Genomic DNA, 26,278 nt, shown 5'->3' on the forward strand with positions numbered 1-26,278 from the left:
GTAGTAGCTGTTATAAGTGAATCATATTTTCATTTAACACACAGCAATCTCTATTGCTTTTTTTATCTCCTCTCTTATTTTTTTTCTCATTTTTACTTTAATTCCTTTGCATACTTTTTTCTTTTTATTGTGAAAATTCAAAAACAGATTGGCTTTCCATTCAACTGTTCATACATAGCCTATTTTATGACACTAGTTCTCATTTCAGTTCATCATTCTGTCTCATTCTGGCTTCTCAGTTTTATTCCTAAGCTTTCTTTCCTTCAGTTTGGGCTTCATTCCATTCCATGGGTAGTAGGGATGTGTTGAATTTGTAGATCACATGGGAAGCTCTCCAGAAAGATCAAGAGAAAGATATAGCTGGTTAGTTGTGTTTTGGGTTTTGGTTTTTGTTTGGTTTTAAAAAAAAAAAAAGGACAGAAAGCTGTCTTAGGAAGGAGTGAAAAACAAACCAAAAAAAAAAAAGCATTTTTACTTAGAGGCTGGACTGACCATAGGTGTCAAAAGAGTGCAGGCAGACTTCCTGACAGAGAGCAGGACCTGTGGGACGTGAGGAGGTGGAAGGGTTCCTGTGAACCCTGGAGATAAGACCTGCTGGAGGGGAGTTGCAGACAGATTACTGATCATGCTAGGGTGTTGGGCACCACTCCGTACGCCTTCCTAGATTCCTTGTCCTGTTGACTTTCTATCTTCCATGGAAGGTTTCCACAGCCCTTGACTTGAGCTTTCACAAGTTATAAAGCAAGGTGGTGGATGGTCCAGAAGATTCGAAGAACAGGCTCTTGAGGAAGTTGTGGTGGTCCTGTTGCATACCGGAAGAGACACAGTAGAGGCAGTGATGTGGCAGGGAGCGTGTGCCCGCACGGGTTTTGGTGGACTAGCGATGAGAGGCAAGCCCAGGGAAGAGCTGACGGTCTGCTGGGGGTGCCCTTTTTAGGAGACATTGCCCATTAAGCAAGCTGAGGGAGCTGTTTAGCAGAATACTGACACAAATGAGAAAACAGCTTTACTTTGTAAAGTTTCACTAGCATCACAATAGAGAGCAGAAATGAATGGCATAGAATAAAATAAAAATGAGAACAAAAAAGAATTGCTAACAAAGAAACAAAAAGAGAGGAAGAGAACAAACTGGTAAACACTCCAAGGTGCCGCTAACGAGCACAGGTCTGTGTGTGAGATCTGCTGTCCTGCGGTTTCTTAGCTCATCTTTTCCTCTCTCACCCCATCACTAAAGTCCTCTGTTAAGAGGGATCTGTTTGCATCACAGGCTCCCTAGACAGCCCTCCTGGGCCTGTGTGGACACTATCTGTGGGATCTTAATACACTTCTCAGGCTCTTTGAGACCCTCACAGCTGCCCCCATGGTGTGACAGACAGTGCCTGCCAGATATGTGCACATGGATTCTGGGTAGAGCTGGCGCCGTCCCATGACTTACCTGGAACAGATACTTCTAGTCCTTGGAGGCATAAGGCATTGTGGGAAATTCACAGGAACTGACTGATGTGGCCAGGAGACCTCTCTGGCAGGTGGGGTCTCCCTTTGCTGCCCATCCTTGTCAGTGGTGCCTCAGCGGTGGGTGGCTGATGCACTGACAGAGCACTGGCATGGTGCTGGCGGGCAGCCCCCTCGGCCTCTTCCTCTGACTTTCCACCCTCCTCTCCACCACCCTCACCACCACCTCGACACTGTTTTTCCAACATTGTTGGAGGATGGACGTGATGTTTTTCTAGATACACAAAAGCCTGTCATTGACCCAGCTTTTTGTGTCTTTGGGTGGTTGTCTTTGACTTTGCATGGAGTGTGAGTGGGGGTGGGTGGGTGTTTCATCTTCCATTTTACATATGTTTTCTTGGTGAGCTAAGATTCTATTTTGCTGTGTTTCTATTTTACTGATGAACTGTTTTGTGTCTTCCTCCCCGCCCTTTTTTAAAAACAGAATTTATTAATTTTAATGAATATTTACAGAGATTTTGGATTTTCATTTATTCATTATTGCACTTTTTTCTTTACCCCCCTCTCCCCAGTTCGCCCCTCTCTTTGAAAAGCAAAAGATAAACTTCTTCGTTGGTATACAACCCCCCCGACCCTGTGTCGTGTCCTCCCCCCCCAGCCAAATGCACTCCACTATGTAACCTTAATTCTGGATTCCTGTGATAATCATAATATGCTCTCATATATCACTTTTACAGGGTTGAATCCATTTAACCCAATGTCCTTGGGGAACGTACAGTTGCCACAAGCAGCCATGGGACCGAGGGCAGCCTCCCCCATGAACCACTCCGTCCAGGTGATCATCCTGGGCTCAGTTCCAGGGGTGAGTGCTTCTCTTCCCCTCAGTCCAGCCTTATTAAAGTACTTACTTTAATAAGTACAGTTTTTTGAACAGTGAAATGTATAGGCTGTGGAGCATCGTTTACTGTCCATGGTATATTTTGTGAAATTGGATGTCATGTCATTTGAGTGGGTTTCAAACAGCATATTGTGTACAAACAGTCCCCGAGTTACACACTCTGTCCTTATATCAGATTTGTGTGTGAGTCAGAACAGTTCAGTGCCTATCGTATCTGACATGTTAATTGTTCATCTTAGCATGTAGCATATGATAGACCTTTCTCCAGAACCCTGGTGGTGCACTAAGTTTCGTGTTGGGCTCTTAACAGAAAGGTCAGCTTTCAAACACACCAGCCAGCCTGCAAGGGGAAAAGAGATTGTCTGCTCCCATTAAGATTTGCATCCTTTAGGTCTTCTGAGGCATTTCTTTGTCCTGCAGGATTGCTGTGAATTGGAATTAACTCAGTGGCAGGGAGGTTGATTTTGGTGTTTGGGTACTTTCCAGTGTGTAAATATATAAAAGAAACATTTGAGACATAGAAGGCCTTTTTAATGATAATGCAATAATAGTACTTTTAATACATTGACAAAGTAGCACATGTTTGCTATTACAGGTTCTTATTTCAGACCTTTAAAATAATAGGCTCTGTAGAGACGGGACCAGGGTTTGCTGATATATATCCAACCCAACATTATCCAGATGATAGAATGCTCATGACTTTAGTTTTTTCTGTTGATCATATGATACTTGCATCCTCAAACTTGAGTTATGTTTTCTTTCTATAGTGTGTGTGTGTTTGTTTGTTTTGACCTCAATACTGAACTGAAAAGCAAGAGAGAGTGAGTGAGTGAATGAGAGAGTGTGTGTGTGAGAGAGAGTTTTGGTGGCATAGTGTTTTATATGTTACACGGCTAGCTGAAAGGTCATCAGTTTGAAGCCAGAGGAGAAAGCCACAGTCTCCTGAGACCCAGTGGAGAGTCATGTCACTGTGATTCAGCATTGACTTGCTGACAGTGGATCAGGGCTTATTTCCTCTGATGAAGATGACATGTTGATACGGGCTTTGAGCCTGGAGAGAAGTTGAGTTCTAATGATGCAGTCGGGAGGTCTCAGGAGTGTGTGCCCAAGAAGGAATCGTTTTGTCCTTTGACATCTAGAGTTGACTCTTCAAAGGAGTGATAGAGCCTGTGATTTGAATCTGTTCATAGGCAGGTTTGCTGTTGGTTCCATGGAGAGATCAAACTGGAGAGTGTGTAGTTAGTTCTGAAGGAGTGAGAAGGGAGTGTGGACCAGTGCACCTAGGACTCTCAGGGCAAGACAGGGCTTTGCTTCTCTGACTGGTAGCCCTGAGGTAATGCTTGTTGTCTTTCAGATGGCCATCTCACCTTCTCGAATGCCCCAGCCTCCAAGCATGATGGGTCCACACACCAACAACATGATGGCCCAGGCCCCCTCGCAGAGCCAGTTCCTGCCACAGAACCAGTTTCCGCCATCTAGTGGAGCAATGAGCGTAAACAGCGTGGGCCTGGGGCAGCCAGCCACCCAGACCGGGGTGTCACAGGTACTGTTCTTCTGGGTAGGCATGCACACAACTCTCTCCCCACTGGCACCAGCAGACTAGGTCACCAAAACTGCAGTTCTAAAACATGCACTTAACTTCCACAGCTAGCATCTCTGCTTCCCCATTTGTCCTGCAGTTCGTCACTGGCGTTGAGTGGCTCTTCCCATCCCTCAGTGGGAGGGCCTCAAACCTGAAATGATGTGCATTCTTTTGCTTGCTTTGACTGTGGAGATTTGTCTTGTTTTGTTGGTATGTACGAAATTCTAAACCTCATACATGATCCTGAGGGATGCTGGGAATGAGCAGCAGGGAGGGAGAACATGGGTGGGACATTCTCTCTTTGAGCACGGAGTCCTGTCTTCTCTGGCTCAGCTTTACCCAGTTAAGACCACGTCCACTAGATAACCTTCTTTCACTGGGTTTAATCCTCAACCTAAAGATCATGATAACAACTTCCCATGTTTCACTGTTTTTGTTCCTTATGTTTTGGTCCATCATTGCTTTTGTGTATGTAGAGCCTGTCAAATCTTCCCCAGGATATATATGTCAATATACTGAGTAAAAGCTATTCCATATATTAGATGAGGCTTCCTTCTAAACAAATCATTCATTCTTACTTTTCATACCTTTCCTTTTAAAAAACAAACAACCTAGAGGTCAGCAAACTTATTTTCTAAATGTTTAGTCAGTAAATATCTTCAACTTTGCCAGCTATTAGGTTTTATATTGTAGCAAAAAAGAACCAGACAGATGCTTTCATGTAGCTGTGCTCCAGTAAAACTTTATTTACAAAAGCAGGCAACAATCATGATTTGGCCTTCGAATCATTGTTGTTTAGAACAGTACTCCACCACCACCTGCTGTAAAGCTTTGGGCTCCAGATTGGGTGGACCTCAAATAATCATGCCTTCCAAAAGGTCCCCGATAATTCTGGGGTGTCTCCATTGAGCCCCACTCTGCCAAAGCTTTCTTTGTCCTAATGACTTTGGAGTTGGTTTGTTCTTTTAAATGAAAGACAAAAATACTTTTCCTGGAGGATCTGTGTCACAAACATGCAGTTAATAAGGTTGGGGGGAGCATGTGAGAGAGTGTATATGAGAATACCTTTTCTGGGGGATCTGTGTCACAGAACATGTGTGTGGGGGTGTGGGTGGGTATGTGTGAGAGAGAGATTATTGGGCTGTGGGATTGGAAGCCATCATTTCAATAGTATAGAGTGGGCATTGGTTTCATCTGCACCTCAGCAAGTATCTGCCAACAGAACACTCTACCAGGGAGCCTACTCGGATTTTCATGTGTTCTAGTTCCTTTGACTGCCACGTTTTCTGAAGAGGGAGATGATACTAACCTGCTTTTTCATTTCTTGTCTACTTACAGGGACAGGTGCCTGGGGCTACTCTTCCTAACCCTTTGAACATACTGGGGCCACAAGCCAGCCAGCTACCGTGCCCACCGGTGACACAGTCGCCTCTACACCAGACACCCCCTCCCGCCTCCACAGCCGCTGGCATGCCTTCTCTGCAGCACCCAACACCACCTGGGATGACTCCTCCCCAGCCAGCAGCCCCAACGCAGCCATCTACTCCTGTGTCGTCTTCTGGCCAAACTCCCACTCCTACTCCCGGCTCAGTGCCCAGTGCCACCCAGACTCAGAGCACCCCAACAGTGCAGGCTACAGCGCCAGCCCAGGTGACACCACAGCCTCCGACCCCCGTGCAGCCCCCATCGGACCCCACCCCACAGTCATCTCAGCAGCAGCCGACATCTGTGCACGCCCAACCTCCAGGCACACCGGTGAGAACCAGCCCGTCTCTGTGGGCAGAGCCTGTGTGGCGACCCTCACCATTATGGGGTTCTCAGCAGGTGGTGGGTACAGTTCCTGAAGCAGGGATCCTCCCATCTCAGAACTCCAAATAAGTGATGTGCTGCAACCACTTCTTTCATTGTCATTGCTAAAGAATCTTTGGCAGGACTTAATATTCATCTCCCCAGGTTGCCTTGTGGTCATATATCAGTAATTATTGAGGCCTGGCCACTGGTCATCTATAGGAATTTTGAAGCATCTACATATGGGACTGATGTGCTCCTGTGAATTGTTCTAGATGGTCCTTTTCCCATTCCAGTGATTTCTATCTGGGTTTGGGAACACTTATGCTTCTGGTTGCATATGCTTTGATCTTACTTGTAAGTCTTCTTGCCAGACAAGAAAGAGACTTCTCTTCCTGATTTGGCCCCAGGTCATTCACTCTATAAGATAGAGTCATCTTCAGGCTGCTCTTCACGTCCTGGAGTCCAGGCTGGGTTACAGCATGCCCAAGGCTCCATTGTTCAGTCCCACCACCTCTTTCTCCATCATCTCTGAAACACTAGCATTCCCTTTTTTGCTGAATATCATTCAGACCTCCTTGATATGCCAACTTTATTCTTGAACTCTGAGATAGTGTATATGAAATATACCCAAGATGGCAGCTCTACTTCGATTTCTCCATGACACAGTCTGCCTGGTCCTGGGCAGGCAGACCTCGGTGATAACGCAGGTATGGTTCCAGGCCATCACAGCAAGGCCAGTGTCTCCATAAAATGAGCCACCTTGTATATGGAAAAGTTACACCGCAGTCTGCAGTAACATGATGAAAACTTTTAACTGCTATGAGAATGACCCTGATGTGACAGAGATACCAAGCCTGTACTCACAGGCTGCTGGGAAGTGATGGTGATAGTTGTGCTCAACTCAGAATTGCCACATACTTTTTTTTTCTTTTTAATGAAAAACACAGTTTCTTTGAGGCCAAGAAATCAGAGAGAGATATTCCTGTACTTCATACCTCCAGTAAGATCACATTATCTTTTGTTTTTTTATTAAAACCCAACTGAGTGACACTTTGAAAATGTAGGATCCTTGCAGTACTTCCTTCTCGTGTTTGTATACCCCACCACCACCTTGCCTGCATTTAATCAACAAGTGACACATTATTTTTTCCATGTAAACACTTTATCCTCTTCCCTCCTTACATACTTAAGTATTTATAATTCAGTCTTTTACTGAAACCATTTATAGACTTTCTGGAAGGAAATAATTTTAGAAGTGGCGGTTCTATGAGGTAGAAAACTTTCAGGAGATAATTTTCTATTGGAATTTAAAAAGTGAATCTCTTTCCATCTCTTCCTTCTCAGACTGATGCTCATGCTCTCGAGATAACCACTTATGTCCCCCATTTATCTCTGTGTCTTTGAGGGGAGTAGTAGACTTGGACAAAGCATTGTGATTCACATGACCTCCAGCATTTAAGCTCATGTCTGTGGTCTCTTTCACGAATGTGTGTGACTGGTTTTGTCCACAGCTTTCCCAGGCAACTGCCAGCATCGATAACAGGGTTCCCACTCCACCTTCGGTGGCCAGTGCAGAAACCACTTCCCAGCAGCAAGGAGTTGACGTGCCTGTGCTGGAAATGAAGACTGAGGCCAAGGCGGAGGAACCTGAGCCTGAATCTCGAGACTCCAAGGGGGAACCTAGGGCTGAGGTGAGTGCTTTTTCTTGGGGGACAAGGATGCTGTGTGTGGAAGTGCTAACAAGTCCTAGAAATGTTTGGGTTCCTTTCCCAGCCCCTGCTGTTATATTTGAATAAAGTTTAGTTTGGAATATGTAGGTTCAGAGCAGGTTAGTTGGTAGTTTTTGACTGGGAAGAGGCATGAGTTCATTTGCTTCTGCTAGAAATGAAGAACACAGCTATAGTTTATAGTTGAGATCATGATTCCACTTTCCCCACAGCTCTCAGTTAAGTCCCAGCTCTGCAGAAGTGGGCTGCAGAAAGAGTTCCCTCGTGCCCCTTCAGGCCTGTGGCAGGAAGTGCAGCTGGGCAGACCTGGGCTGCATCTAGTTTCTCAATGGGTTTTTGTGGGTGTTGAGGTCCATATAGTATATTTTTAATTGAAGGATTCCAAAGAAAACTTGAAATTTCCGACTTCTCTTGAAAAGTAAGGAGCCGAGCCTTGTGGCACTGAGCAGTCCCAGGGCCTTCAAGTTTCTGTCCTCCTGCTGGCTTAGCCCAAGCAGGTGGTTGCAATCACTCCCTATACCCAGAATTCCTCTCGGCAACCGCCACAGTCATCGGACCTGCTTCTGGGACCAGAAAGGAAGGAGAATGAATGGCAGGTGTGACCAAGGAGGGCTTTTTTTACATCCCTGAGCAGACTTGTAGTAATCTCCAATAAGGCTGAGTTAGAAAAAAGGTCTTTGGTGCTCATCTGTCATTCTTTCCCCCCACCCCCACCCCAAGATGATGGAGGAGGATTTGCAAGGAGCTTCTCAGGTAAAAGAGGACGCAGACACAACTGAGCAGAAGTCAGAGCCGATGGAAGTGGATGACAAGAAATCTGAAATCAAGGTAGAGGTGAAGGAGGAAGAGGAGAGCAGCACCACTGGCCCAGCCACTCAGTCGACCTCACCCTCTCAGCCCCGGAAAAAAAGTAGGTCCTGGCTCCCTTCCCTTCCCCAGTGCTGCTGCTTGTCTGTAGTATACAAGTCCTCATGGACCACAAGGAATAAAACTATACACAGGCAGCTTCAGCAACCCTTTATCGCTCTCTTGCCTGCTTCAGTTCTCAGAACCAGGAGGCTATGAGGAAGAGGCGGGTTATGTTTCCATGGAAACCGCCTCAGAATTCAGAGGCATCTTGCAAGAGGCTGCCGCCTAGGAGGAAGAGAAAAAAAGTTTGCATCCTTTCCTTGATTAGAAACAGAAAATGTTTAAATACTTTATTTATTTCAAATTAATAATAACTGTTACATTACACTCATAAGTAGCATTTTTATGTATATGCTTGCTACATGCTATCAGCTGTGACTCATAGTGACTCCATGTACAACCCAGTGAAACACTGCCCAGTCCTTCATCTTCCTCACAGTCTTTGCTGGACTTTATCCTATTATAGCAGCCACTGCATCGAGCCATCTTGTTGGAAACACTGCCTAGCAAGATTTAAAGAACCACTGAAGAATTCATGTTGAAAATAACCAGAAACACTGTGATTTAGGAGAATTACTGTTGCAATAGCACAAGTTTCCTAACCAAAAGTGGGTTAGGAAACCTCTGTGGTCATCGGAAATGAAGGGTGATAATCCACAAACAGGATGACGGTAAAGTGGGAAGTAGGTGACTTCATGCAGTGGGAGGGAGGGAGTTCTGGGCCAAGAAATGGGAGGGTAGGTTATGTAGAAAGAGGTAGCCTGGTGTTGGGGAAATGTCAAAATTACTTTGAAAATAAAAGGTGGGGTTCAGAACGCTGAGACTGCAGTTGGTACATGTAGGAATGAGCAGACACACAAAAAGCAGTGCTGGCTTATAGTGATGAGGCCCTGCATCTTAGACAATTAGGTACTTACCAAGTTCTCAAACACATTGCCCTGGGGCTCTCCACTCTCAGAGTGTAGAACCCTGGAGAGCTTTTCTTTACTTGTCCATCGGTTGATTGCTAGAGAAGTTAAAGCTTTAGAAATGTGAACAATAAAATCGAGTTGCATGGCATTCACAAATAGTATTAAGTTGTGGATATTCTCTGATACTGCAACAAAACTCAACAAGTGGTAGTCTCTGAAGGACTAGTTGCAATGTCCACTTAGGGTCCACACATATGACTGTGTCCTGTCGGGCAGTCCTCTCTGCCCTTCACTGGGAGTGAGTCTTCAGCCCTTTTGAGATTGTAGGACGTCAGTCATTGGTCACCTGGAAGTGACTGGTTCTCTTTGTGGTATCATACAGATGTGATATTTTCTAAAAAAGTCATACTTATTAATTTCAGTCTTTTTTTTTTTTTTAATTTCAGTCTTTTTTTAAAAAGTCTTAAAAGTTTTGTGAAGGTGCCAAAATCAGTGTTTCAAAAGTACAATCTTTGATTGAAAGCCTACGTTTCAGTATCATTTGCCCATACTTTGTACATTTTTTTATTATTATTAATGTCAATGAAAATTTCATTGCTGTACTTTTCTCCCCGCCCACCTCTCATCCCCAGTACACACCCTTCTTGGAAAAGTTAAAAAAAGTTCTTTCATTGTTTTACAATCCCTCCGCCCAGGTCCACTCCACTATGCAGCCTTCGTTCTGGACTCCCATCATGACAAAAATACCCAATCACATATCCCTTTTAAACAGTTTTCTCCCTCATCTGTTTCAGTGCAGTATACATTATTGAACCCATCTTTCTCAATCTCCCCCAAACCCCAATGTCAGTCCTATTTTACAATAGTGGTGCCATGCAGTATTTGTCCTTTTGTGACTGAGATACTTCACTCAGCATAATGTCCTTCAGGGTCACCCAGTTTGAATAATATTGCATGAGTTCCTTGTTTTTCAATGCAGCATAGTATTCCATTGTGCGAATATACCACGGCTTCTCTCTCCATTTTGTTTGTTGATGGGCACTTAGGTTGTTTCCAACTTCTCACCATTGTGAACAAAGTCACTGTAAACATGGGTGTGCATATATCTGCTTGGATGTCAGTTATGGTCTCTTGGGGAATATTCCCAGTAGTGGAATTTCTGGGTCAAATGGTATCTCTATTTGCAACTTTTTGAGAAAGCACCACACTGCCTTCCATAGTGGTTGCACCATTTTACACTGCCACCAACCGTGAATAAGGGTCTCAATTTCTCCACAACCTCACCAAGCATTTGTTGCTTGCTATTCTGTTAAATTTTGCTATCCTTACTGGCGTGAGATGATATCTCGTAGTTGTTTTGGTTTGTATCTCTCTTAGAGCTAGGGATTTTGGACATTTCTTCATGTGCTTGTTAGCCATCTAAATGTCTTCTTTGGTAAAGTGTCTGTTCATATCCTGTGCGCATTTTTCAATTGGATTATTTACCTTTATCTTGTTGTGGTGCTCAAGTATTTTATAAATTCTAGATAGATATAAGTCCCTTATCTGACATGTCATTACCAAATACTTTTTCCCAGTCTGTGGTTTCCCTTTTTACCCTGTTGGAGAAGCTTTTGGATGTGCATAGGGATTTGATTCTTAGAAGGTCCCATTCATTTATTTTATCTTCTCCTGGCTGTAGATACTTTGTACATTTTTAAGCGAACATCTGCCATAGAGCCAGACCTGACTAAGGACAACGTGTCTGTCAGCAGCTGTTTCAAATTTTGCTGCTGCATGACACAGTGAATTCGGTTCACTCTCAACTCCAGCAGTTGACAAATGCCTCCTTACATGACAGCCACTACACAGTGGAAATGCTTTATGCAAATGTTGTGCTGAAATACACAGAATAAAAGATGAGTATGCAAGCACTGAGAAGTAATCAGATTAGTAATTTTCACTACTTTGTTAAGGGTCTTCTGAGGTATTACTGGCCTTTTTCTCCTTGAGTGCAGTAGAGTTTCCTTTTAAGGTAGTATCTATCAGTGCTACCCACCATCAGTGCAGATGTTAGCACTGAAAAAGGCAAAGGACAGCTTAGTATTTCTCAAAAAACAGTATTATGAAAGTATTTGTAAGCCAGGAGACCCCGTGGGGAAATGCTAGGGCAGTGCTAGAACTTTCCAAAATGATGGAAGTATTTTATGTCTTTCACTGTGGCTCTACCACTTATAACTGGCTAATTGAACACTTGAAATATGACTGATGAACTGAATTCTGAACCACACTAACCTGTAGTACAGAGCTCAGTTCTAATTCTGTTTCCAACTTCTCTGTTTCATTTAAAGTCTTGAAACATTGCTGTCCTTAGCACAGGTGTTAATAAATGTTGAGTGAGTGGCCAGTTCAGATGGAGCAGAAAGCAGCAGGCCTTTTTTGCAAAGGACCTCAAAGCCCCACTGCCATTGAGTTGATTCCATTCAGCTGTCTGCTGTTGAGTTTATGAGTCTGTAAATCTTAATGGGAAGAGAGTGCCTGTCTTTCTCCTTCAGTGCCATTGGTGGATTTGAACTGCTGGAGACATGCATAATATACTGCACAACCAACAGAGCATGTAATGGGCCATATGGTAAATATTTGCACTTTGTGGGCCATTCAGTCTGTTTCAACCCCCAGCTGTGCATTATAGTGCAAAAGCAGCCAGTGGTGATGCAGGCATGGGGTGTGCCAATGCAACTTTATTTTTTAATTCTAAAACCTGACGTTTTTGTGATTTTCATAGGTCTTAAAAGAAGACTCTTGTAATTTTTCACCCAGCTGTTTAAAATGTCAAATTAAATTTGACCTTAGCCTGTGGGCCTTCAGAAGCAAGAGGTCGTGAGGCCAGTGAGTCACAGAAAAGGTGTGAGAAAGTTCTTGATTACATGCTTAGGTTTTTCTAAAGAGTTACTTAGAGAATACCAAACCCTACTTCACCTCTGTTTAAACCAGAGTAGAAGAAAAGAAATTGGCTGCCAGCAGTGAACAGACTGATATGCCCTCATGATGAGGTCGTTGAAGGCACTTTACTAGGCCACTGCCAGTGCGTGTGCTTCAGAGAGGTTGCATTTGAACATTCTGCATACCGAGTAGCAGCTGTAACAAAGGATCCGGCAAGGTGGTAATTGGACGGCACAGGACCAGGCAGCATCTCTGTTTTGTGTGTAGGGTCACTAGGAGTCGAAACTGGCTTGGTGGCTTCGAACACAGGACACATTGTTGCTGTCAGAGTCACTGCAGCTGAGGTCTTGGAGGAGAAGCAGCAGATTCTGGAGAAGGGAGTCAGGGGACATGGCCAGCACTAGCTGTGATGGCACCAGCTCCTGTCACACCTCCCAGCCGGCTTCATCTCTCAAGTGAGGCTCATGCCTTTTGATGAGTTTCCCTTTTAACCTGATGAGGATCTCTGGTAGTGCACTTAAGTACTTGGCTACTAACTGAAAGGGCAGCATAGGCGCCCACCATGATGAAGCCGTCTGCTTCCATAAATCTTGCAGCTGTCAAAGCCCCTGTCCCATTTTTTGGGACACACTGGGAGTCACACTCGTCTCAGCCATAGGAAGTAGGTTGGAGTTTGGAGGAACCCGATGGAAATCCAAAGGTTTCCCTGAAGGAAATGTTGACTGGCCTTCCTCCAAACATTCCTGCCCTGCCTAGAATGGGCCTGCTTTTATGTATTTGACTCTAATTTTGAAATCACGGTTTATCACAACCTTGCCAGAGAAAAAGTCCACAGGAGATTATGGTTGAATTGCACAGAGAGTGTTCTAACACATTACTGGCAATCAAGCTGCCCCAAGCAGCTGCTTTCCCCAGCCTTCACCCATGTGGCACTGGGGCCTTTTAGGAGGGTGGCATCCAGTAGATTTAGTCCTGGTAACAGCAGAAGTGTCCTAAGAAATGGGCTGCTCAGAGGCTGGAGGCACAGGCCTCAGTCTGCTAGAAAGAACACAGTCTTGGGGCCTTGTGGTTGGAGTATTCTTTTTTTCTTTTCAAATATTCCACTTTATAACTTTACTATAAGTGTTTATGAAGCTCTAATACAATATTATAAATCTCAATATAATGATCATACTCAGTGTTACTGAAATGGCAAATATTTTGTTACCTATACATTTATCACAATTTAAATATATGTTATGTATCTACATATATAATGTGGGAGAAGGATGGGCAGTCTCCTCTGGTGTGATTTTCTGCCTCTGAACTTACTGGAGAGTCATCTGTGGGTAGATTTCTGACTAAACAGCAAACAAAAACAATATAAACACAACAACAACATGGTGACTTGGTGGTAAGGAGTTGCACTACTAACCCAAAGGCATGTAGTTCAAATCCACCAGCTGCTCATATATAGTCTACAGCCTCTGAAAACCTGCAGGAGGGTGAGTGGCTAGGTCAGTTCTGACTGGATGATATGTACAGAGAGCTCTGGTGGCCTAGTGAGTGTGTCGTTCACCAGCTGCTCTGCAGGGGAGATGAACGATCTCCTCACTTGAAGTCTACAGTGTCTGAAAACCTGCAGGAGGATGAGTTCTAAATTAGTTCTGACCCAAAGGCAGTAAGTGGACTTACTGGAGTCTGAGGTTATTTAAGAATCGCTGGGGTGGTTTCGAGTGTTCTGAGTTCTCATCTCTCATTGCCATCAAGTCAGAACTGGTAACTGATCTCCTTTGGGTTTTTGGTGGCTATAAATTACACAGGAAGAAATAATTCCTCTGTCTCCCATACAGCTGCCAGTGGGTTTCAAACTGCCAAAGACTCAGGCACAGCTTTTGGGTTAGCACACCTAAGGGACTCCACACCACTCTAGTTCCCCTGAGTGCTATTGGGGCAAAGGAAAGTGTTCTTCAGGACTCCTTCCAGTGAGGCATCGTGTCTTCACCGCCTGCCTCCCCAGATCTGGAAGCCAAGCGAGAAGCTGGCTACATTGGCTAGCCCAGCAAGGAATGTACATGGAAAAGTAAACTTGCGATGCTAGTGGTTTGAGTGCAGTATTTCAGGAATAATTGATACTGCATTTTGGGAGGGATCCTGGTGACATAATAAATAGATATACTGCCAGAATAAATAGATATACAGGTGGTTTGAAAAGCTTAACAGGAGGAAGATGGGCAGTTTCCTCCTGTGATTTACAGCCTCTGAAAACCAGCTGGAGGCTCAGCTAGGAGTCAGTTCCAGCATATAACAGCAACAATAGTATGGAAATCCAGCATTTCTGCTTTAAAGTGTCCGTAGATCCTGAGATACCTGATATCCAGAAAACACTTTGAAAGCTGAGTTTCTGAGAGGGCAGCATCAGGACCCTTTGAAGCAACCAGGGCTTCTGTTATAAAGGTGGCAGCGAAGTGGTTTGGGCAACTTGTAAACCACATCTCATTCTGATGTTTTCTAATTGCAGTCTTCAAGCCAGAGGAGCTACGCCAGGCTCTCATGCCAACTCTGGAAGCGCTATATCGACAGGACCCAGAGTCTTTGCCTTTTCGGCAGCCAGTGGATCCCCAGCTCCTAGGAATTCCTGTAAGTTAATGTAGGGAGCTCTGGTAGCCTAATGGTAAGAAACTGCACTACAATTCCAAAGAACATGATTCAAATCTTCCAGCCACTCCATAGGAGAAGGACGAGCAGTCTTCTTCCTTTGCAGTTAATTGCCTCTGAAAACCCTCTGGAGGGTCAGCTATGAGTCGGTCCAACTTGGCAGTATACAACAATGTCGTGTCTTAGTTGCCCTGTACTGTTCTGACAGAAATATCACAAGGGGGTGGCTTGAACAGTTAAACAGTTCTCACAGTTTAGGACACCAGAAGTTCAGATTCATGGTGCCAGTGCTAGGGGCAGCCTTTCTTTCTCTTTCAGCTTTGGAGGAAGGTCTTGTCTCTGTAGTGTCTACTTCTAGGTTCATTGCAGATCCCTTCCTGTCTTGGCATATATTTTAACCCTGCTCTGCTGACTCATTTGCTTGTTTAAACCCTTTTATATTTCAAAAGAGTTTAACTGTATCCTGCCTCATTAATGTAACAAAAGGAGCCTGGTCTCCAGATGGGATTATGACCACAGCCTTAGGAGTCACACCATGTATTTCTGGGGGGCACAAATAGAATGTCACAACACTGTGGCTTTTCTAGTGTGGTTCATGAGTAGTCATTGCTTTAGCTCTTAAAATCAGATAGAATAATCCCATTTCTTTGAAGAGCTTTCCTCAAGTTGAAACTGTTTTCTACCAAAACAATAATTTACCGTACCTTAAATTTTGAACTCTTTCTGTTGAGCCCAAGCATTAGTGATAAAAAATGCTGCTGAGGTAGAGGAAGGCACATGTCTGGGCCCCTTCTGACCAGTACTGGTGAACATGGTGGCCTCAGAGGCCTCAGCGTACATTATGGGTGCTTTAGGGAGACTTTGCTTATTAGGCACTGTGTAAAGCACTGGTGCACATTCATGAAAATGCCTCTTGCTTATCCCTCTGTTGTCTGGCAAGGGTCATGTGACCCAGAGAGTGTGTTGCAGTCATTTTTCTTTTTGTCGTACGGTTTCAGTTTGTTTGCTAGGGAAGAGAATGAAAATATTTCATTGAAAATCTTCACTAAGCAATTCATTCAGCACTCTTTCACTCTTGTTTTGCTCTTTGAATCATTTGATCACATTGGGAAATAGTAACAATTTTTTTAATGAAACATATTTTTTTTTACAGCATATACTTCCCATTTAATTTTTCCCCATTCATTCATTGTTGCACATTTTCCTCCCTGCCCACTCCTTCTCCCAAGTTCTCGTCTTTGTTTTTTTATAATTTCTTTATTATTAATTTCAGTGAGAATTTAGAGACTTTGGATTTCCAGTCATTCATTGCTGCACTTTTCCCCCCGCCCACCCCTCATCCCCAGTGCACCTCCCCTCTTGGAAAAGTAAAAGAAAAATTCTTTCATTGTTTTACAATCCCTCCTCCCAGGTCCACTCCACTATGCAGCCTTCGTTCTGGACTCCTATCATGGCAATAAAACCTAATCACATATCCCTTTTAAACAGTTTCTCCCTCATCTGTTTTAATGCAGTATACATTATTTATCCCATCTTTCTCAGTCTCCCCCGAGTCCTGATGTCCAGTCCTGTTTTACAATAGTGGCACCATGCTGTATTTGTCCTTTTGTGACTGAGATACTTCACTAAGCATAATGTCCTCCAGGGTCACCCAGTTTGAATAATACTGCATGAGTCCTTGGTTTTTCAATGCAGCGTAGTATTCCATTGTGTAAATATACCACCGCTTCTCTATCCATTCATTTGTTGATGGGCACTTAGGTTGTTTCCAGCTCCTTGCTATTGTAAACAAAGTCTCTGTAAACACGGGTGTGCATATATCTGCTTGGGTGTCAGTTATGGTCTCTTTGGGGTATATTCCCAGTAGTGGAATTGCTGGGTCAAATGGTGTCTCTATCTGCAACTTTTTGAGAAAGCGCCACACTGCCTTCCAGAGTGGTTGTACCGTTTTACACTCCCACCAACAGTGAATAAGGGTTCCAGTTTCTCCACAACCTCACCAGCATTTGTTGTTTGCTACTCTGTTGAGTTTTGCTATTCTTACTTAGGTGAGATGTTAGTTACCCCATAGTTGTTTTGAATATTAACAATTTTAAAAAGGGAAAATCAGGTGATTTTCTGTTCAGTGCTTATTGCTTAGTACTAAGGAACCAAAGCTGTTCTGGTATCTTCTATTTCTGTTTCACTTTACTGTTTTCAAAGATACACCTTGATTTTGGGGACTTGAGGATCCTCTGAACTGAGAACCCATTTTGTTTTAAAGGATTATTTTGACATTGTGAAGAATCCCATGGACCTTTCCACCATCAAGCGGAAGCTGGACACAGGCCAGTACCAGGAGCCCTGGCAGTATGTGGACGATGTCTGGCTCATGTTTAACAATGCTTGGCTCTACAATCGGAAGACGTCCCGAGTCTACAAGTTTTGCAGCAAACTTGCCGAGGTCTTTGAACAGGAAATTGATCCTGTTATGCAGTCACTTGGATATTGCTGTGGACGCAAGGTACAATTTTATTTTCATCTAGAAATTGAACTTCTCTGGTTAATCCTACTCAAGAGTATTGTTGGGATTTTTGTATAATGACAATTTATAATAATAACAGACTCAGCTTTTTTTTTTATTAAAGTTCACAGAGACTTTGGATTTCCATTCATACGTTATTGCACTCCATATCTACCCACCCACCCCCAGTTCGCTCTTCTCCTTGAAGAGAGAGAGAGAAAAAAATTCTTTTCATTGTTATGCAATCCTCCCCCCAGACTCAGCATTCTAATAGATAGCTCTCTGCTTGGGGATGAGGCAGTGCTTAGCTGGATCCTGGGCCTCTGTAAAACGATTCCTGCCAGACCTGTAGGGATATTGTTGTGTGAGCCCTAGGGTTAAGCAGCTTTTAGCTGTCCCAGGCGCATTTCATCATCTATAACCATGGTCTTGTAGATACAACGCTACACTCACTCTAGCATATGGAAATTGAGAAAACTCTCCAGATCTGTTGTTGTTGTTGTTATGTGCCGTCAAGTCGCTTGTGACTCATAGCGACCCTATGTACAACAGCCCTAAACTCTGCTCTGTCCTGTGCCAATCGCACTGTCTCTGACACTCCCATCCCAATTATCCCAGTCACTGAATCAGTCCACCTCATAGAGGGCCTTCCTCTCCTGCTCTGTGTCCTTCTCCAAGGACCGGTCTCTCCTCACAACATGTCCAAAGTATGTTAGACGGAACCTCAGAATCCTTGCCTCCAAGGAGCCACCCGGTTTAACCCTTTCCAGGACACATCTGTTTGTTTTCCTAGCAGTCCATGGTATTCTCAATACTCTTCTCCAGCACCACAGCTCAAAGGCATCAACTCTCCTTCTATCCTCCTTGGTCATTGTCCAACTCTCTGATGCATAACAAGTGATTGCGAAGACCATGGCCTGTATCAGACGCACCTTAGTCTCCAGAATGTCATCATGGCTTTTCAGTACTTTGGAGAGGTCCCTAACAGCAGACTTTCACATCGTACCTTTTAATTTCCTGGCTGCTGGTGCCAAGACTGTTGACTGTGGAGCCAAGCAAACTAAAGCTGTGATCTACTTAGAGATAATTACTGATTAAACCTTAACTATTCTTAGTGAATCTAAAATATTCCAGAAAAGTACATGCATTATGTTTTACATATTTTTCTCCTTTGCTTTGCAGTATGAGTTTTCCCCACAGACTTGGTACTGCGATGGGAAGCAGTTGTGTACGATTCCTCGGGACGCTGCCTACTACAGCTACCAGAACAGGTAAGCTTGCCTGACCTGCTGCTGCACCAGGAGCAGCACACTCTCAGGGCAGTGTGGTTCCTCTGAGGATGCCAGCGTGGGCTGTTTGTGTCCTCCTGTTGGCTCGAAGACAAGTGCAGGATTTCACTGTTGCTTGATCAATCAGTTAAGCCTACAATGTCTTACTTTTAAAGTTTGGGAAGGGGTGTTTAATCCTTTTTAGTATAAAGATTTAAGCTTGAAACTGCTTACTACACTACCTGAATTGGGTTCATTGAGTCTTAAACTGTGGTCTTTGTAAGATAGAGCCTTGTTAGCAAAAGTCTGTAGCTGTGAGTAGCCCTGAAAGGGCCTGACATTGCCTTTTTGGAGATAATCACACACAAGAAAAATTCTAGCTAATGCTTCTGCTTTCCAAATCTATCTAGAGTATTTGACCAGACAGATTCAATGATCTGCATTTAACTCTCCTGCACACACACAAAAGTCTGGGTTTTTCATTTTAAAAACCCCCCCTTTATTTTAAATTAGCACAACACAAAATTTTTACTTCCAGTGTATTGTTCCTGTTAGAAGATAGCCCATCCAAAGTTTCATGGATCAGTGTAGTTGAGAAACAGTTGCTGTTCTCTTCAAGTTTGGCTATCTCAAGTAAAGGGAGGGTGAAAATCATCTTTGATACTGGTTTTACACGCAGTCATACGCTCTCGCGCTCAGTCACACGCTCTCGCACGCTCTCACACAGCTGGTGTCTTGTGAATCAGCACTTAGATTCTTTGTGTTGGCTGTATGTAACTGTTTTCCCTCTGAGTACTTAGTCTTCAATGTTACTGTTAAGGATCAGTTTTTTAAAAAATGCCTTTTTTTATTAAGATGGGTCTTTTTGTAGAGTTTTTTGGTTTTTTGTTTGAGGTGTTTTTTTTTTTTAGTTATTCTGGTTTGGTTTTTTTTAATATAACCTTTGCCCTTGCTAAGTATAATTAAACAACTTCCATCAAAAACCTATAGATTGAAGGGAGCACTGGTGGCCTAGTGGCAAGAAGCTGCACTGCAATCCCAGAGGCACACAGTTCAAATCCACCAGATGCTCTGCTGGAGAAGGAGGGGCAAGCTCCTCCTGTACCAGTTAGATCTGATCTGACAGTACACACACAAAATATAATAAAATAAAATTTTAAAAAAAAACCAACCAAAAACCTATAGGTTAAAAAAACTTGACACAAAGTCTCCAGAAAGGCATCTAAATCTCAGCTGCTCATTTAATCCCAGGTCCATGAACTTCTGGTGCAGGTGAAAAGTGCACATCAGCCCCAGGAACCGTCTGAACTAGAACCACAGCCTGGACAGCTCAGAATTTAAAGACAATATTTGGAACAATATTCTAGCCCCTTTGCAGTGGGATTTCTTGCACCCTGGGGAAGGGCTCCCCTTGAAGTCCTGGTCCAGCTCCCCCATTTATTATGTCTATAGCGTCCCTCCTAGTCATCTCACCCAGTTCATGAGCACAGAAATATTCTCCCCTTCAGCCTTTTATTATCCCTCTCTAATGATAACAAAGAAGGAACACCCTTTGAAAACCTTGTGTGCTTGGTAGAATAGAGTTGTTATCAAATGTTGAAGAAGGCAGGTTAAAATTGAGCAATAACCTTAAAAATAGCGTCTCCACTGCTGGGGAGCATTTGGGCCTGGATGAACACGTGCTATCTAAATGCTTATCCACAGGTTCACGGGTGGGGGGTGTTGTCTAGAATGTTGGGGGCCTGGTCCTTGCTCAGATCACCATGGTGGGTCATGTGGAAGCCTATCTTTGGGCTCAGTTGTGTTTTAAATGGAGAGCCATTAATTAAAGTGTAGTAAAATTATAAGATCAGGGACACTACTGCTATCTCGGAGGCGTGGACCTTGATGGAGTGCAAACAGGACTATTTTGCAATTTTTAAAACATCCGACTTTGTTTTTCTGTACAACTTCTTTTTTACTGCATTTTTCTCAAGAGTGGAAACACAGGTCACAAAGATCTGTGTTTTGTGATGCATTTTAAAGTGGGCATCCAATTCTGGCCGGACCTCCTGAGGTTTACTGGCTCCTATCCTCAAGTCCACTAGCACTCTCTGATTTTCAGATGAAAGTGACCTCGCTCCATGGCTAGCATCTCATCTTTTCCTGCTGGACTTTATCACAGCAGTGTTCTTCTAAAATCCCTTTGGCACATGTAGTCCCAATCCATTTTGGCACTTAGTACAACAGAGATCATACAGATTCTTCAAACCAGAATGTGGTTACATTTTCACTTTTCCCCAAACTTTTGAAAGTTTAAAAAGTCATTTATTTTGGGACGACTAATCTATAGGTTTTCCAGTTGTATTACACTTGAGTGATTCTTTCATAAACAATCTGCATTTGAAAATTTACTCTGTACATTAAACCACCCTTAAAGACACCATGCTAACTGCACTCATCACCATCAGCATCCATGCAGTGTGTCTCCTGTACCTCTTCCATGTCCATCCAGCTTTTCTGAAACCAGGCGAGTGGCCGCTCTGGTATTAGGATTTTACAGTGCATTGTCTGAGGGTTTCACAGTGGATGCCTGAAATGGTATGGATCTCCAGGATGGCTAGGACGTGGGCAAGGTGATCCAATAGGGCCCATCTGCAGTCTTTCAGGCTGACCTTACTTTAGGACAGGTAGCCCAGGGTCGCCAGGGGACCCTACCAGCTGTCTAGCCCTGGCACTTTGCAGGACAGGAAGAATAACTGCAGGTCAGAGGGAGTTGAGTTTGTCGACACTGTTTTTCTTGCCTCACTTTGTTCTGTCGGGAAACCACGGGTTCTCATTCTTGCTTATTTGATGTCACTGGGCACACAGTGATCTGTCCCAAAGTCTTCACAAAACAAAAATTTGCGTAGGCTTTTCAAACCATTTAGACATACATGTAATTCTCATGGCCATTTCACTTAGAAAAATGGGTTCATCCCTATTTTGTGCTAGCTCAAAGTACCTGCATTTGACGGTTTATGAATTGACACTCAATTCCAGATTTTATTTTGAAGAGGGAAATAATGGGGCATTGAGGGCTTACCTTCCCCCCCCCCCCTTTCGTTCTGCTTACCACTATATTGGTTCTTAGTTTGTGTGCTTTCTCTCCAGACAGCGGCGGAAGGGGGTGGGGAGACACACAGTGCCCTTCCACACATGGAAAGTCTCTTTGATGATTTCACAGCTCCACAAAAATATTCACAAAATAGTAAAATAAGCAGAATAAAGATATTTTATTATTTAAAACAGCAGTGGCAATCTGGGCTTTTTGCTAAGAGTTCTGAACCTTGGCAGACAGGAATCATGGCCCAGCAGGAAGCAGTAACTGGGCCGGCTAGGGCCCATGGAACACCAGGCACAAGCCACTCAGACAGCGTGAAAAGGCAGCACCACGAACACTGCATGGGTTCAGAGCTGTGTGCTTAAAAGTCACGCATGTGGGCAACAAACAGGGCAGGGCTGGCGGGGCAGGTGAGAGCTAACCCCGAAATGTGGGGACTGTACCTGTTCTGACAAGAAAACGTGGAGTAGAGGCCTGGATGGCACCATGAGGGAGTGTGCGTGTGCTCGCGTGTGCGTGGGTCATGCGTGCACGGTAATGTCATATGCTCGCTTATCTGCCACGCAGCCTTCCTGTGCTTGGTGGTTCAGTGTGGCACTCTGAGTCTCGTGCAGTGTCTTCGATACTAATCGTCTCGGCATCGTAGATGTAGTTCTGAGCACTAAACCCATATTTGCCCTTGCTGCGTCACTGCCTATACTCATCCTCTGCTTGTACAGTCTGCCTCCATTCAGCCTGTTCAGTTCTACAGTATTACTGTGTGCCCATCTTGTTTTATGCAGCATTCGCCCACGTTTTTGTTGAATTTCCCCCCCCCCCTTTTCATTCATGTCCTTTCCAAACATTTAAGAGTTTTTATTTGAATCATTCTTGTTTGGTAATCTTGAGCCCAGGCTCCTTATGGCCTTAAAACCTAAAATTGGGGAAGTGGGTAATATCTCAAATGCAGATTGTCTTACGAAAATCACTCTAAATTTGCTTAACTGGAGTCTGTCACCAAGTCAGAGCAGTCCCTTCTGAGGCTCTCCGATGTACAGGTGGTGGTGCCTAGTACCAGACATTCCAAACCAAAGCTGAGAAAGAAATGAACTTGAAATGGCATAGATAGTTGATGAATGTTGCATATATTGTATCATTTATACAATATATTCATACCACTCCTTTTCCCTGACTTAGCACTGATAAATGGCTGGAAAGTCTCTGACTCCAAATGCATTTCTGTTAAATGTTTGTCTAGAATATGGATTTGGTTTCATGTGTATTGTAGCCCAATTAACTGAGTGATAATATGAGCAAAATAATGGAAGAAAATGCAAACCTTCTCTGGGTATTTGACATTTCCATATGTTTAAAGATAAGGCTTAATGCCAGAAACAAATTCCTGATTTGCCTACCAAGCAAAAATTATCTTGTTTTAGAAAATAATTTAAGTGATTTCCATTTAAATTGCCTTTTTATAACTTTCAGTCGGACAATTTGGTTCCGAGTAAATTCTTTCAGCATCTTAAACCCTGGAGTTGCATTTTATTTCTAAGATACAAAATTTGAATTCCTAAATAGAGGCTCCTTTCAATTTTAGTATAAACAGCTCCTTGGGAAGCTTGGCGTCCCGGAGCCGGACGGCCTTGTCAATGTTAGGATGATGGCCTGTGATGTGTGCATTGAGTGCTAATCGATGCTTTGCCTTGGCTTTCTGCTCTGTGTTGTCTTGGTGTGTGTGTGTCTTACCTCTCTGTCTGTGCTATCTGTTCCCGTCCCTGTTCTCTAATCCTTCCCCACCTACCCTCTGTTCCTCTCATTGTGCTCACTGACCCATCAATCAACCAACAACGCCCCCCCTTCGTCGTGGTGATCTGCCCTGCTCTGATTGGTGGCTTCGTTGCTTGGGTGGCTGTGTGTTATGATGGACCAGTTCACCCAAGTATGGCCTTCTTGCTGACAGGTATCATTTCTGTGAGAAGTGTTTCACAGAGATCCAGGGGGAGAATGTTACCCTGGGTGACGACCCTTCACAGCCCCAGACGTAAGTACCATCCTTTCGGTTTTCACAGAGAGGGAAGTGGGGAAGGATTACAAGAGAGTTACGTTTTTCCATCCTCGTCCATGATTATATTTTATCTTTTTTTTAAAAAAAAAGGCAAGCCTCACTGCCATTTTTACTTCTGAGCAGTTTTCCCCCCTATCAGCTATGCACCTGTTTAATCAGAATGTACGTAAGTGTGTGTGCACATTTATGCTTAAAAATGTTGATGACTTAAGTCCACGCCAGTGCCAATCTCATCTTCTTCCCTGTCCATGACAGTAGTACGGTTCACTGGTCTGTCCTGGCTGACCTGTCTCTTATTTTAAAAGACTTGAATCCATTTGGAGAAATTTTAAATTTTCCAGTACACCTGAAAAATCAAGTAACCCTATTCACAGAACTGGCAGTCACAGGATGTGAGTCCTGGGGACATTTCTTAGGTTTATTTTCTCTTGAAGTTGTTGATTATATAGAATGCAGACTCAGAACAGGATTCCAGTATTCTCCAAGCTCAATTTTTGACCCTAAATGTAAAGTGACTCCTTTGTACTGGTGTTCTGTTGTCCTCTCCGAATCATCCCAACCCCCAAAAACACTGCCAGGGATATGACTTTAACTCACAGTGACCCAGTAGAACAGAATAGAACTGCCTCGTAAGATTTCTGAGGCTGTAGATCTTTACAGGAGTACACTGTGATTTTACTCTCCTGTCACAGCTGAATGATTCAGACGGCCCACCTTTTCAATTAATGGCCCATCACTAGGCTTCTTGACTAATTACTTTCTGCCTTAAGTTAACCTTTTCCTCCCCACTGTACCTCCCCGATAGTGTGTATTTTAATTGGTAGAATGGCAAGGAAAAGTTAATCAGATCATGTATATACCTGAGACATCTAATAACCTGCCAATCCCTCAAGTCTGCCACCATTTTCAGTTCTCCCCTCTCCCTAGATTCAATGTGCATCTTCCAGTGGTTCCTAACCCTCTGTGAGGTCCTACCACAAAGGGTCTGTCTGCACTCAATAAGGAGGGTGTTCACACAGGTACTGGTCTTAAGAGCACAACAGTAGCAACCCAGACCCTGAGCCATTGTGAAAACTAAAAGGTCTTGCCTGCATTGAGGGACTGTGGTTAGATGACTTGGCTGTCCCACATCTATCAGGCGCAATAGCCGCCTAGCACTTAGAGCAAGTGGAGTAGGAGCAGGTAATAACCCCAATTTGATTTTACCATCACAGATTAACTCACCATGATAAAATTTTGCTTGTAGTAAGCACAGTGCTTAAAAAGCAATATCCGAAGGAATACAGAGAAAAAGAAATGAGCCTTCTATCTGCAGAATTCAATTTTATATTCACGTCCTACTTATGTATACTAGACATTTCAGCTGGTCGTTTTATTTTTCTGTTATAAAGTACTTATGAAGATGAAAAGAACTACTTATGAAATCTGTTTAAGGAATCATGTAGTAGGTATTCAGCAGGTAAATTTCATTAACATTTTTCTTTTTCTTTTTTTTTTTTAAATCAAGAACCATTTCAAAGGATCAGTTTGAGAAGAAGAAAAACGATACCTTAGACCCTGAACCGTGAGTAGATCACTGTTCCTGTCTGATTTTTAGATCTTAGTTCCCAATCAGGAATGTTTGTGTTTTGTAATTGGTCACAGGAGCCTTTGGAAATGTCTCATGAAATGATGTTTTGGCTAGAGAGTCTTTTGCTCACACAGTGATGCCTCTGTCTCTTAACATACTCTTCAGTCACTGCAGGTTGGCAAAAAGAGACACTGGGTGTTGTTTGAGGTGAGGATTTCTTCGATAACTTGATTATCACTTTAAGAAGCGATTAAGTGAAGGAAGATAAGCTCCAATAAAGACGGAGGCATTTCTGGTTTCAGTCCTCTTGGTCCTAGAGACCATGAGTCCTGGTGTCTCCTTTTAATGCACTGAAAAAAAAGAGATTATTGTATAAATCTTTATGGACCAGAAGGGTGGAAGGTCAGTGACTGCGGCAATGGGCTCTTGGGTGTCAGGAAGTTAACAATGGCACAGGATAGAACAGAGTTCAGACCTTTTGTTCATAGGGTTGCTATGAGTCGTACTTGACAGCACCTAACAACAGCAGCAGTGTGGACCAGAGGTGGGATGAAGTAGTGTGAGCATTGAGGAAAGGGCAGATTCAGAGGAAACCGTCTCAGAAACCATTTCTTTATCTTTCTTTTTTTTTTTTTAATTAAATTTTATTAGTATTAATGAACATTTGCAAGGATTTTGGGTTTTCATTCCTTCATTGCTGTACCATTCTCTCTACCCTCTTCCCCAGTTTGTTCTTCTTCCCCCGCCCTCTGAATGTCTGTTTTAATTGTCCAATTGCAACAGTGCTTGTCAAAGCCAGTTCTGTTTAATCTCCTTTGTCAGTGTGTCCTTTGCCATTCCCTATCACTCCTCCCTGAGAGAAACTTCACCCTGATTCATAAGGGAAAGGGGATGGCGTATTCTCTTAGCTACTTCCTGCTGAAAAGGGATGCTGTGGGTTTCAGGGTGAAGATCTTCTCTCTATTTATTTAGGTCTTTT

General features: G+C 43.5%; 1 protein-coding gene across 1 annotated transcript in view; it reads left to right on the top strand.

Annotated features, from left to right (window-relative positions):
• The window catches only part of CREBBP (CREB binding protein), a 164,566-nt gene that overhangs the window by 104,041 nt on the left and 34,247 nt on the right, over positions 1–26,278 (top strand). Inside the window, 10 exon segments of the mRNA XM_006903586.1 lie at positions 2,190–2,314; positions 3,705–3,893; positions 5,271–5,687; positions 7,235–7,414; positions 8,171–8,360; positions 14,693–14,811; positions 17,093–17,332; positions 18,515–18,603; positions 23,625–23,705; positions 25,237–25,293. Of these exon segments, the coding sequence (XP_006903648.1) occupies positions 2,190–2,314; positions 3,705–3,893; positions 5,271–5,687; positions 7,235–7,414; positions 8,171–8,360; positions 14,693–14,811; positions 17,093–17,332; positions 18,515–18,603; positions 23,625–23,705; positions 25,237–25,293 (1,687 nt within the window).

This window comes from Elephantulus edwardii, unplaced genomic scaffold (assembly GCF_000299155.1).
Source record: "Elephantulus edwardii isolate Elephantulus edwardi_28Jun2011 unplaced genomic scaffold, EleEdw1.0 scaffold00209, whole genome shotgun sequence".
Lineage (NCBI taxonomy): Eukaryota > Metazoa > Chordata > Mammalia > Macroscelidea > Macroscelididae > Elephantulus > Elephantulus edwardii.